This window comes from Crinia signifera, chromosome 1 (genome assembly GCF_055691185.1).
Source record: "Crinia signifera chromosome 1, ASM5569118v1, whole genome shotgun sequence".
NCBI classification, from domain to species: domain Eukaryota; kingdom Metazoa; phylum Chordata; class Amphibia; order Anura; family Myobatrachidae; genus Crinia; species Crinia signifera.
In genome coordinates, this window is record NC_139217.1 from 32,201,129 (window position 1) to 32,213,177 (window position 12,049).

Below are 12,049 nucleotides of genomic sequence, written 5' to 3' on the forward strand. Positions count from 1 at the left end.
CCAGTACCTATTGTGCCAAATGAGTGCCCTTCAGTACATATTGTGCCAAATGAGTGCCCTTCAGTACATATTGTGCCGCATTAGTGCCCTCCAGTACATATTATGCCTTATCACAGTACCATTATAGCATCCACAGTACACTCCTCTCACCGATTAATGCCTCACAATTCAGGCACATCAATAAATCAGAACCAATGGTACTTGTGTATTAGCAGGGTGCCCGGCTACACTGTCAACGTACCTTAGGCTACGTTGTCAGCGTAGCATAGCTGGGCACCCTGCTAATATGTGTGTAGTGCTTTATACTTACTTAACGTCCATCACGATCCCCGCAGCGATGTCTCCGGTGCCAGCGTTCCCCTCCTCCGACACTCTCCTCCTCCATGACACCCCGGCGGCAGCGTTCCCCTCCTCCGGCAGTCACTCCCCAGCAATGTATGTAATTCAGCGTACTGCCGCTGGGGGAACATCACATGGTTTCCCTGCTCCCCCAGCAGGCACTACGCTAATTGTGTACATTGCTGGTGCCGGGGAGCGACTGGAGGAGGGGAACACTGCCGCCGGGGTGTCATGGATCGTGATGGACAATTGCCGGATATGAACCATTGTGTATTAGCACAGCTCCTGAACAAGTTACGTAGCCAGCATAGTGGTGTATTGGTATTCTCAATACACCACTTTGCAAACTACGTAATGGGTGCCCTGCTTATATACAAGTACCGAACCAATTACTTAGCAGGCAAATCTAGGAAAATTGGTACAGTATGTAAATTTATAACCTGGGTCCCTGCCTCCGTAAGTCTCTGGGTCCCGTAGCATTGGCACCAAGGATTGATGACATTATTTTTTGTTGTAGGTGACCGCGAGCACCATCAAAATGTTGTTGTGGCGGCAGCAGCAGCACGGCCTCGGTCCCAGCCAGAGGAGCGCGGTGAAGGAATGCCAAGGAGACGGATGAATCGCAACATGCTGGCGCAGAGGCGAGCCCAGCGCATGGAGGAAGAGAGAGAAGGTGCCTGCTTGGGAGTAGAGTTCATTTTGTGGACACCCTTAGGGTTCTCTCACACTTACCCAGTTTAATTTCCTCATTCATGAAACTAGTAATTTGATGGATACTCTCCACGGATGAGCGTTGCTAACATCTGCCCTAGATTTGTTTCCCTCTCTGCTCAGGTTAAGGCATGTCACGTCGCTTGTACTGATCAGTCCAAAAGCAAAACCCACTGCATTGAGTCACTCGCCCTTCATGCCTCTTTTGTGTGATTTATGTAGAAGTGAACCAATCTGTTAAGAGCGCTTTACTGTGTTTGGTAATTACAGTAGCGTAACCCCGCCTTCCTCATTCTCTTGCACTGATCCCCTTCAGTTTTGTCAATTTACCCATCATGCACTGGGTTCACTTATACCTGGAGGGGGAATATAAATCTGTGGATCATAGTAACATCATTTAGAAACCTTCCACGGTATCTAAGCCAGTGGTTCCCAAACTGTGTGCCTCAGGACACTTGCAGGGGTGCCCTGGGTTAGTGGTTCAGGACCAATTCAAATTATTTATGGTCAATTTAATAGGAAAAAAACTTTGGTTTTTGCTTCTAATCTTAACGCATGTGTACAAACAGAAGTGAATCATTACCACATCATTGACCATAAGAATGACCGGTACTACTTTACTTTCACGGCGCCAGCATGGCGCCGCGCTACTTCCGGGTTACGCTCGCCACAAAGTAAGTAAAATAAACAAAGTTAACGCCATGCCAACATGGATAGTTCATACCTCCACTATCCATGTTGGCATGGAGTTGATTTTAATTAGCGTAGCGAGCCACCGAGCCCGCAGCGTGGGCGAGCGAAGCGAGCCCCGCAAGGGGACTCTGACGCGCGGCGCCATGCTGGCGCCGTGAAAGTAAAGAAGTACCGAATGACCTATAAACACAGTTTACTGCATTTTATATATTTTTAAAAAAATCTCAATAAGAAACATTTGGCCTAGGGTTGCTGCGAAAAAAAAATATGATACTCTAGGCTGGCGTGACTCAAAAAAGTTTGGGAACCACCGGTCTAAGCTAACACTGCAGCTTCCAGTATTCTAACCATCAACCGCAGTGTTCTGCTGGATACAGCTGTACATCCATCCATGCGTTCTTGTGAACTGAACATGCTTCCCACCATAGTGTACAAGGGAACGTTAGAGGGAGGGATGTCACAGTAGTGCTCAGTACATTGTTAGCTTTCTTCCAAGTCACTCCCAATAGTTCTTGTACTCTGGTGAACCATCTACCTTATAGTGTTCACTCAAGGATTTTTTTTTAGGGCAGGGGGCTGACCACCGGGTAGGGCACTTATTTCAATTGGGTAGGGCACATTTTATATTAGAAATTGACATTAGAAACAAAAAAACAAAACATGTATAAATAATTTGCACACTGCACTAGAATTACGCTCACCAGACATTGTCCTACTCAGCTTAGCCCATTACGTATTCTGTCATAATGTCAATTACACATTATGGCACACACTGGTGCCATAATGCCTCTTACACATTATACCACACACAATAATGCCCATTACACATGATGGCATACACCGTAATACCCTTTGCGCTTGATGGCAAACTCCTGAAGTTCTCATCGGTGAGGGGCACCGTAAGGGCGCACAGTGCAGCACACATAAATGGCGGGGTGCACCCTGCAAAAGAAGCTTAAAGGGAACACTTTGATAACTAAGCCTCTTGATGGCACTGTTTATTGAGACTCTAGAGTTTGTTGTTGTACCATACTATACTTTGACATACAGTCATAAAGGTCCCCATACACAGGTCTGATTTCGTCTGTTTTCATCAGATTCCGGCGGATCGGGCTGATATCTCGGATGAAAATTGTCGAAATCGGACATCAGATTGTATCCAATGTGCGTTCCTGTGTGCATCGGATCACAACCTGGAGGTTTTATGTGCAGCGCATAATAAAAGATTGAAATCAGGCTACCAGCGGCACATCGCGGGTGCATTTTAGCACTTGCAATGTATTGATCCCCGTTTCCCTTGAGCTCCCCCCAGCAGCTCTCCCAGGAGTCCTTTCACATGCGATAAAAGTGCCATCGAGTGATAAATCAGATGGAACACTTCTGCAGGGGAAGTTCAAGGGAAATCCAGTCCGACGTGTGGCTCAGACAAGTCAGACCTGTGTATGGCCACCTTTAAGGTGACCATACACTACTGCAAAGTATCCCTCCGACCCAGGGGGGGTATAGCATGTGGTCCTTTCACACATAATATGATACGCATGCGACCTCTCTTACCTGTTATTGGGAGGAAGGTCGACCTCTGGCTCACGTCAGATGTACATGGGACTGTGCAATCCGATTTGGGACGATTTCTCTGCCCGTTTCATCGGGAAAAATTGCTCTAGCGTATGGGAACCTTTAGGGGTCTGGTTTATCACACCGAAAGTCGGGATTCCGACAGTCATTAGCCTAACGTCAGAATCCCGACAGCGTGGCGAGTGCAACAAAGCCCCTTGCGGGCCCGCTGTGCTCACCACGCTGCGGGCACAGTGGCTCGCCACCTATTCTATTCTCGAAGGAGAATAACCGCTGCCCGTGTGTCAGGGTTTTAACAGTCGGGATTCTGATGTCGATATAATGACTGACGGTCAGTCATCCGGCACCCGACCTTTACAGTATCAGCATTGTATCCATTGTGTGTGCTGACCTGTTCCTTGATTCGGTTATGAGCTGCTTTGTCCACATGTTATGGTTGTCAGTCACCAGCTGTGGCCTTTCCTGTCACATAGACCATAAATCATTTCATTTGTTCCTGGACCACCAAACTGCTGCACCCAGTGTGGGAACCAGTGGACCATATAATAGTTTTGGAACTAGACAAATAGATTTGTTTTGGAACTCCTTGTTGGACCTGCTCGTGAGGAGAGATTTCTTTGTAAAAACATCCAGCGGTTCTTCAGATGGTATGGCTCGTAAGGTTGACCCAATTAAGGTAGGGGTGTGGTATCTTTCACCGACAATCGGAATCCCGACTGGCCGGTGTCAGACAGCATGGCCAGCGCAACAAAGTCCCTTGCGGGCTCGCTACGCTCGCCAGCTATTCTATTCTCCCTCTATGGGAGTCGTGGACCCCCACGAGGAAAAATGGCCGTCGGGAACCCAGCCGTCGGTGGTTTAAAAGTCGGGATCCCGACGTCGGATTAATAACTGTTGGGACCCCGACTGTCGGGACCCCTTCCGGCACCCTTAAGGTAGACAGGCCATAGGTTGGCACAGCAAAAACGTTGACATGAGTTTTTCACGTTTTTTGTTTGTATTTGTGGACTAATATAGACATGGACACTTTAGAAGTGTACCGATGTGTCGGCCCATAGTGGTCAACCTATTATAGTATGACCCCGCCAAGAGCCGCCATTGCTTCCTGAGTCTTCCACGATGGGTTTGTGATGCAACTTTAGCTGAATTGACCACATAATAGTAATAAATAGTGTTCATTCTACCACCCTGTACCTTTCAAAACCCGCGCAGTTCCTCTTACCTGCCTGGGGTGTCACTCTTTGTTGTGGTGCTTTTAATACAGTCTGATCTGTATTTTTGCAGAGACATACAGAATAAACTCGAATGAACACTAATAATGGTAGTAGCTAATAGTACTATGGAACTGGTATGAAGGAGATGTAGCCGCATGAGTCACACGTTCTGTATCGCACCTTATTAACCACATTACTTTTTTCAGAAATTTCAAATTTTTCTAATATTTTCTGGGTTTTCAGCCTTGCAGTGCACTAATATATTGACTTATTTTTCTCCCTGATTTAACGTATTGCACAGACTCACTAACGTATGTCCAGCGGTAGAAACTCCGATACATGATCCTATGTTGTTCTTTGTGATACCTGCTGTATTTGTCTGTCCCCTTGGGCAGGGTTCTTGTGGTTTCTGAGCATGAAAATATTTGTTAGGTACAGGCGGAGTGTGTGGGCGACCTTAGTGCCATCTCGGTCCTATCAGGCTTGGGAAAAGTCTGTTGGGTTGTGCAGCTCATCTCCTTATCTGCATCATGTGACACGTCACAGAATGTAATCGCAGTGCAGCCTTTTTGCTAATTTTTTTTTTTTTTTCGGTTTGAAAGTTTTAGCCAAATGTAGAATATTTTTGCACCCAACCGAATCTGGTTTTCATGGTCTTTCTTCCCTGTGGCTGACCTGCCCCACACTGCATTTTCTTTATTGAATTAATTTTGGGGGGTTGACCTCAATAACCATCAATTTTTAACTTTTTTGATGGCGTAGGAAACATTGACAGCCCTTGGCGCAATATTGCTACAGGATACTATTGGCTGCCATGTTTCCGTAGTTCTCAGTGAATTGTTACCTATTTTCTCATAAATATCTGTCTCCTGCCCCATAAGATCTCTTCCTGCGGCCTGCTCAGGAAGTGTTAGGGGAAGTATGCAATCCCGGATCACGGCTGTCGTTCCCTCCCAACAGCCGTGATCCTGGCCTGCTTGCCCGACAGCAAATCGGCAGGTGGGATTCAGTGTCCCACCTGCCGATCAGCGAAAAGGGGGTGTGTCTGCGTAAATGGCCGTGGATTGTTGATATACGGCCAGGATCGCGACAATCCACAACCATTATCGCCCTAGCAGGCTCGACCACTATTAATATCAGGCTCATTCTGCCGTGATCCCTCTTCAATGCTGATGGTAAAGACAGCATTGAATAGGGCCCCTCCACTATTTCCCCCTTAAACTTTAGTGCAGCACTGGGAATAGAGAACTTGTGTGGTGGTGGGGGGGGACTTACTAATTCGTTTACAAAAGTATTTTTTCTGTTTAACCCCTTCCCGACATTTGACGTATATATACGTCATGGCCGGGATGTACTTCCCGACACATGACGTATATATACGTCATGACTTTAAACTGTCCCCGCGTCTATAGACGCGGGGACAGAGGGACGATGTCTGCTGTCCCTGACAGCAGACATGTCCCTGCATGCCCAGGGGGGGCTGCGATGCTGCCCCCCCGTCGGCGATCGCTGTGATTGGCTGTTCAGTGTGAACAGTCATTCACAGCGTTTTCCTGTGTTACCGGCGAATCAGACGCTCGGTAACACAGGTGTCAATCACCGCCGGGCGTCAGGGGGCATGAGGGGGTCATCGGTGACGACGACACCTCACCCCATCTGCCCCCAAGGCTGTGATTGGTCCGTGGGACCCACGGACCAATCACAGCCAAGGCGCGTGATTTAAACTACCGGTGACTGCACTGCAGACGCCATTCCGGTCTGGAATTGCGTGCAGAGCGGTCACCGTGCCAATCTGTCGTGATACATACCTGATCCTTGCCTGAAACTTACCTGATCACCGCTGGTAGCATGCTGCCAGCAGCTGGATACTTCCTGGATCTTGTGACTTCTGTGTGTGCTGCTGCTGCAGTGTCATAGAGTCACAGATCGTGAGAGATAGGGACAGATAGTGATAGAGAGTGATAGAGAGTGCTATATTTTGTGTCTGCTGCACCCCCTTTTGTGCTGATCACTATATCTGAGGTGATCAGCAACTTTTTGGGGGTGCAGAGGTTTTTTTTTTTATATATATATACCTGTCAGTTGCAGCAAAGGTTGTGCTGCCTGTGCAACTGGCTGCTGCCCCCCCCTGATGCCCCCCCTTTTGTGCTGATTGTGCTGATTAATTAACTGATCAGCAACTTTTTGGGGGTCCAGGGTTTTTTTTTTATATATATATACCTGTCAGTTGCACCAAAGGTTGTGCTGCGTGTGCAACTGACTGCTGCCCCCCCCTGCTGCCCCCCCTTTTGTGCTGGTCAGTTTAAATTAATTAATCAGCAACTTTTTGGGGGTCCAGGTTTTTTTTTTTATATATATACCCTGTCAGGTTGTGTGTCTGCTGCCCCTCACTGCTAATCAGTGTTGCATCACTGATCTGCAGTTTTTTTTTTTTTTGGAGAGTGCAGTGGGGTTTTGCTTGTGTGGGTGTCCTGTGGCCGCTGAGCGCTGATCAGTGACGTACAATCACTGAACAGCATTTTTGGCACAGGGTTGATATCATTTTTTTTTCTGCAGTTTTTTTAAATAGTTTTTTTTTTGGAGAGTGCTGTGGAAATTTTTTTTAAATTGTTTTTACACCCACGTTGCTTTTGTGGGTGTCCTGTGGCCGCTGATCAGTGACGTACAATCACTGAACAGCATTTTTGGCACAGGTTGATATCATTTTTTTTCTGCAGTTTTTTTTAAATTGTTTTTTTTTTTGTTTTTACACCCACGTTGTTTTTGTGGGTGTCCTGTTGCCTTTGAGCGCTGTTCAGTGACGGACGTTACTGACCAACATCTGTGCTCAATTTTTGGCGCAGGACCTTTTTTTTTTTTTTTTTTTAACCCCTTTAATTTTTTTTTTTTTTTATTGGGATCAAATTCCTGTATAAAGTATTTTTTTTTTCTGCACTACATACACACTACACACTACATACCCCCCGTGTTGAAATAAAGTTTGTACCCCCCCTACACTATACATGTGTTGAAACATTACACTTACAGAAACACAAAAATAAAAATGGCATCCCAAATGTCATCCCAGTCATCCAGAAGAATGTATTCAGCGGAGGAGGCATATGCCATGCTTGCCTCTGACTCTGACACAACCAGTGATGCAAGCGGGGAATTTGAAGGATTCGCCTTAAGCTCCTCTTCCTCCTCTGCTGATGAGGGACCCCCTCAAAGACGCCCCCGTAGAGCAGCTGAGACCCCCCCCCCCCCCAAATGATTGATCCCGTATGGACCCCACCACCAGACAATTTTGAGCCCCAGGTTCCTGAGTTTTTGGCCATCCCAGGAATCCAATTTGATTCCACAGGTCTCAGAGAAATTGACTTTTTCAAATTATTTTTCTCTGATGATTTTATAAATTTAATGGTGGACCAAACTAATTTATATGCCCAGCAGTTTATTGCTCAAAACCCCACGTCATCATTTGCTAGGTGGACCCCTGTAGATGCAGTAGAGATGATGATGTTTTGGGGTCTGGTGTTTCATATGGGCATAGTAAAAAAGCCAGAAATTAGGCAATATTGGAGTACAGATGTTCTGTACAGCACCCCACTTTACCGTATGGCCATGACCCGGACTCGTTTTGAGATAATCCTTAAATTTTTACATTACACCGATAATACACTGTGCCCACCCAGAGATGATCCCACCTTTGACCGGCTATTCAAAGTCAGGCCGGTCATTGATCATTTCAGTGCCAAATTTGCAGAGATGTACATCCCTGAAAAATGTATTCGTATTGACGAGTCCCTTATACATTTTAAAGGAAGGGTTAAATTCCGCCAGTACCTTCCCAGTAAGAGGGCAAGGTATGGCATAAAAATGTATAAGCTGTGTGAAAGCACCTCAGGGTACACCCACAGGTTTAGGGTATATGAAGGGAAGGATTCAAGAATTGAACCGCCAGAATGCCCCCCCTCCCTCGTAGGTGTTAGTGGAAAAATTGTCTGGGATTTAGTGCACCCCTTCCTGGATAAAGGTTATCACCTCTATGTGGATAACTTTTACACTAGCATCCCCCTGTTTAAGGCCCTTGGTTCAAGAGGTACAGCAGCTTGCGGTACTGTGCGTAAGAACCAAAGAGGCCTCCCAAAAACGCACATTGCCCAAGTAATGAGAAGGGGTGAAAGCAGGGGAATATGCACCGAAAATATGTTGTTGGTCAAATATAAGGACAAGAGGGATGTCCTTATACTGACAACAATTCATGGAGACCGTACCACCTCCATCCCTGTACGAGGTACCAGTACCCACACCTCAAAACCTAATTGTATCCTAGATTACAATAGGTACATGGGCGGAGTGGATCTTTCAGATCAGGTACTGAAGCCGTACAGTGCCCTGCGGAAAACAAAAATCTGGTACAAGAAGCTGGCCGTGTATATCATCCAGATGGCACTGTATAACGCTTACGTGCTATTCCGTTGTACCGGCCAGAGGGGGACATTTATGCACTTTCAAGAGGAAGTCATAAAGGGCCTAATATTTGGGAACCAGCAGGCAGAGGGCCCCAGTACTTCTAGTACTGCCCCCCGTATTGTACCAGGGCAGCATTTTCCTAACGAAATCCCCTCCACTGCAAGAAAGGGCAGGACACAAAAAAGGTGCAAAGTTTGCTATAAAAAGGGAATAAGAAAGGAAACTATTTTCCACTGTGAAACTTGCCCCGACAAACCCGGCCTATGTATAAAGGAGTGTTTTAAAATATACCACACATCTATGGATTATTAGGTTCATAATTTCACCGTGCTTCGGGGGTCTTGCTAATGCGACATACCACCCACCATTCATTCCACCAGAATCTGAGCTGCAAAATCCAAAAATCACTCCTTCCCTTCTGAGTCCTGCCATGCACCCAACTGGTATTTTTTGGTCACATATGAGGCATTGCCATACTCGGGAGAAATTGGGGCACAGATTTTGGGGTGCTTTTTCTCCTTCATACCTTCTGAAAATGAAAAATTTTGAGCCAGAACTGCATTTTTGTGTAAAAAAAATGTAATTTTTCATTTTCACTGCCCAGTTGTATCAAAATTGGTGAAACCCCTGGGGGTTTGAAATGTACACTATACCCCTAGATGAATTCCCTGAGGGGTGTAGTTTGCAAAATGGGGTCACTTGTGGGGGGGTTCCACTGTATTGGTGCTTTGGGGGTCTTGCTAATGCGACATAGCACCCACCAACATTCCACCAGAATCTGTGCTGCAAAATCCAAATATCACTCCTTCCCTTCTGAGTCCTGCCACTTTTTGGTCACACATGAGGCATTGCCGTACTCGGGAGAAATTGGGGCACAGATTTTGGGGTGCTTTGTCTCCTTCCTTCCTTGGGAAAATGAAAAATTTTGAGCCAGAACTGCATTTTTTGTGTAAAAAATTTAATTTTTCATTTTCACTGCCCAGTTGTACCACAATTGGTGAAACCCCTGGGGGTTTGAAATGTACACTATACCCCTAGATGAATTCCCTGAGGGGTGTAGTTTGCAAAATGGGGTCACTTGTGGGGGGGTTCCACTGTATTGGTGCTTGGGGGGTCTTGCTAATGCGACATAGCACCCACCAACATTCCACCAGAATCTGAGCTGCAAAATCCAAAAATCACTCCTTCCCTTCTGAGTCCTGCCATGCACCCAAATGGTATTTTTTGGTCACATGTGAGGCATTGCCGTACTCGGGAGAAATTGGGGCACAGATTTTGGGGTGCTTTGTCTCCTTCATTCCTTGTGAAAATGAAAAATTTTGAGCCAGAACTGCATTTTTGTGTAAAAAATTTAATTTTTCATTTTCACTGCCCAGTTGTACCACAATTGGTGAAACCCCTGGGGGTTTGAAATGTACACCATACCCCTAGATGAATTCCCTGAGGGGTGTAGTTTGCAAAATGGGGTCACTTGTGGGGGGGTTCCTAACTTTTAGCATCTTATGGTGCCTAGAATCCTACATGGTGCCTAAAAAATAATCTCATAAAAAGGAGGCTCCAAAATCAAGTAGGTGCTCCTTCTATTATGAAGCCTGTGGTTTGGTCAACGTGCACACTAGGGCCACATATAGGATATTTATGAAAACAAAAGAATTGGGGGAATCATATTTTAGTCACATTTCTCTAGTAAAATCTACTGTGTTCCTTAGAAAAATGTATTAAAATTGCAAATCTGCAAAAAAAATGAAATTTTGAAATTTCACCTACACTTTGTTTTAATTCCTGTGAAACACCTTAAGGGTTAACAAACTTCCAAAATGCTGTTTTGAATACTGTGAGGGGTGCAGTTTTTGAAATGGCATCATTTATGGGGGTGTCTCACATACAAGTCCCTCAAAGTCACATCAGAACTGAACTGGTCCCTAAAAAAATCAGTGTTTGAAATTTTCTTGAAAATTTGAGAATTTGCTATTCATATTGTAAGCCTCCTAGTGTCCAAAAAAATTAAAAGGAAGTTGAAATGATGGAAACATAAAGTAGACATATGGTCTATGTTAGTTATTAACTATTTTGAGTGGTATGATTATTTGTCTCACAAGCAGAAAATTTAACATTTTGCAAATTGCTAAATTTTCCATTTTTTTACGACATTTTGGTATTTTTCACAAAAAAACACAGACTGTATCGACCCAAATTTACCACTAATTTGAAGTACAATGTGTCACGAGAAAACAATCTCAAAATCACTGGGATAAGTAAAAGCAAAAAAAAGTTATCCCCACTTAAGTGATACATGTCAGATTTGAAAAAAAGGGCTCTGTCAGGAAGGCAAAAACTGGCTGTGTCAGTAAGGGGTTAAAGTTCCTCAAGAGGCAGATTTTGTGCGTGGGGGGGGGGACTTACTAATTTGTTTACAAAAGTATTTTTTCTGTTTAAAGGTCCTTAAGAGGCAGATTTTGTGCGTAACGAATTTTCTGCTTCTGTGTATTTGTCATTTTGTGACTTGCAATAATCTCAGTTTTACATTCCTCAGTGGTCTCAGAAGCCTGCCCTGGTATAATGTGACTGATATTGACTATAGCAAATACGGAATATTTGAATATTTAAGAGCCTCAAATCTAAATAAATAAAACCATGCATCTTAGATACTTTAATGACATATATAGATTCCGGTTTACTTTATAGTTAGAAAAAATATATTAATATTTGGAAGTGCACGTCTCAAATTTCAAAACTAATACTGAATAATATGACCCTCCTGTAAGTCCAATTTTTTTTTTTTTGCTAGTTTCAATTTAATTGGAATTTGACAATGATTTCTACATTGAATGTTGAACGATTTTAATGTTCTTATTTTAAAGTGGCTCACCATTGGGTCGGCTACTAGCGCTAGGGCTGTTGAGCCTGACCAGACGTTGGATTAAAAAAGTTTGGTACTTGTTTCCTAGCACGGCCACAACGATCATGATCGTGGGCATCGTGAGTAAAAATCGGGGGCGATTTCCCCATAGGGAACAATGTTAAATGCCTCAATTTACCCGCGATGCCCCCGATTTCCCATA

The 12,049-nt window shown here is 44.8% G+C and overlaps 1 protein-coding gene across 2 annotated transcripts in view; it reads left to right on the plus strand.

The window, feature by feature from the left end:
• DDRGK1 (DDRGK domain containing 1) overlaps positions 1–12,049 on the plus strand; it is a 45,955-nt gene that overhangs the window by 2,198 nt on the left and 31,708 nt on the right. For both annotated transcript variants that reach the window (XM_083185978.1, XM_083185986.1), the window contains exon 2: positions 857–1,012. In XM_083185978.1, the coding sequence (XP_083042104.1) occupies positions 857–1,012 (156 nt within the window). The remainder of the gene's footprint in view (positions 1–856; positions 1,013–12,049) is intronic.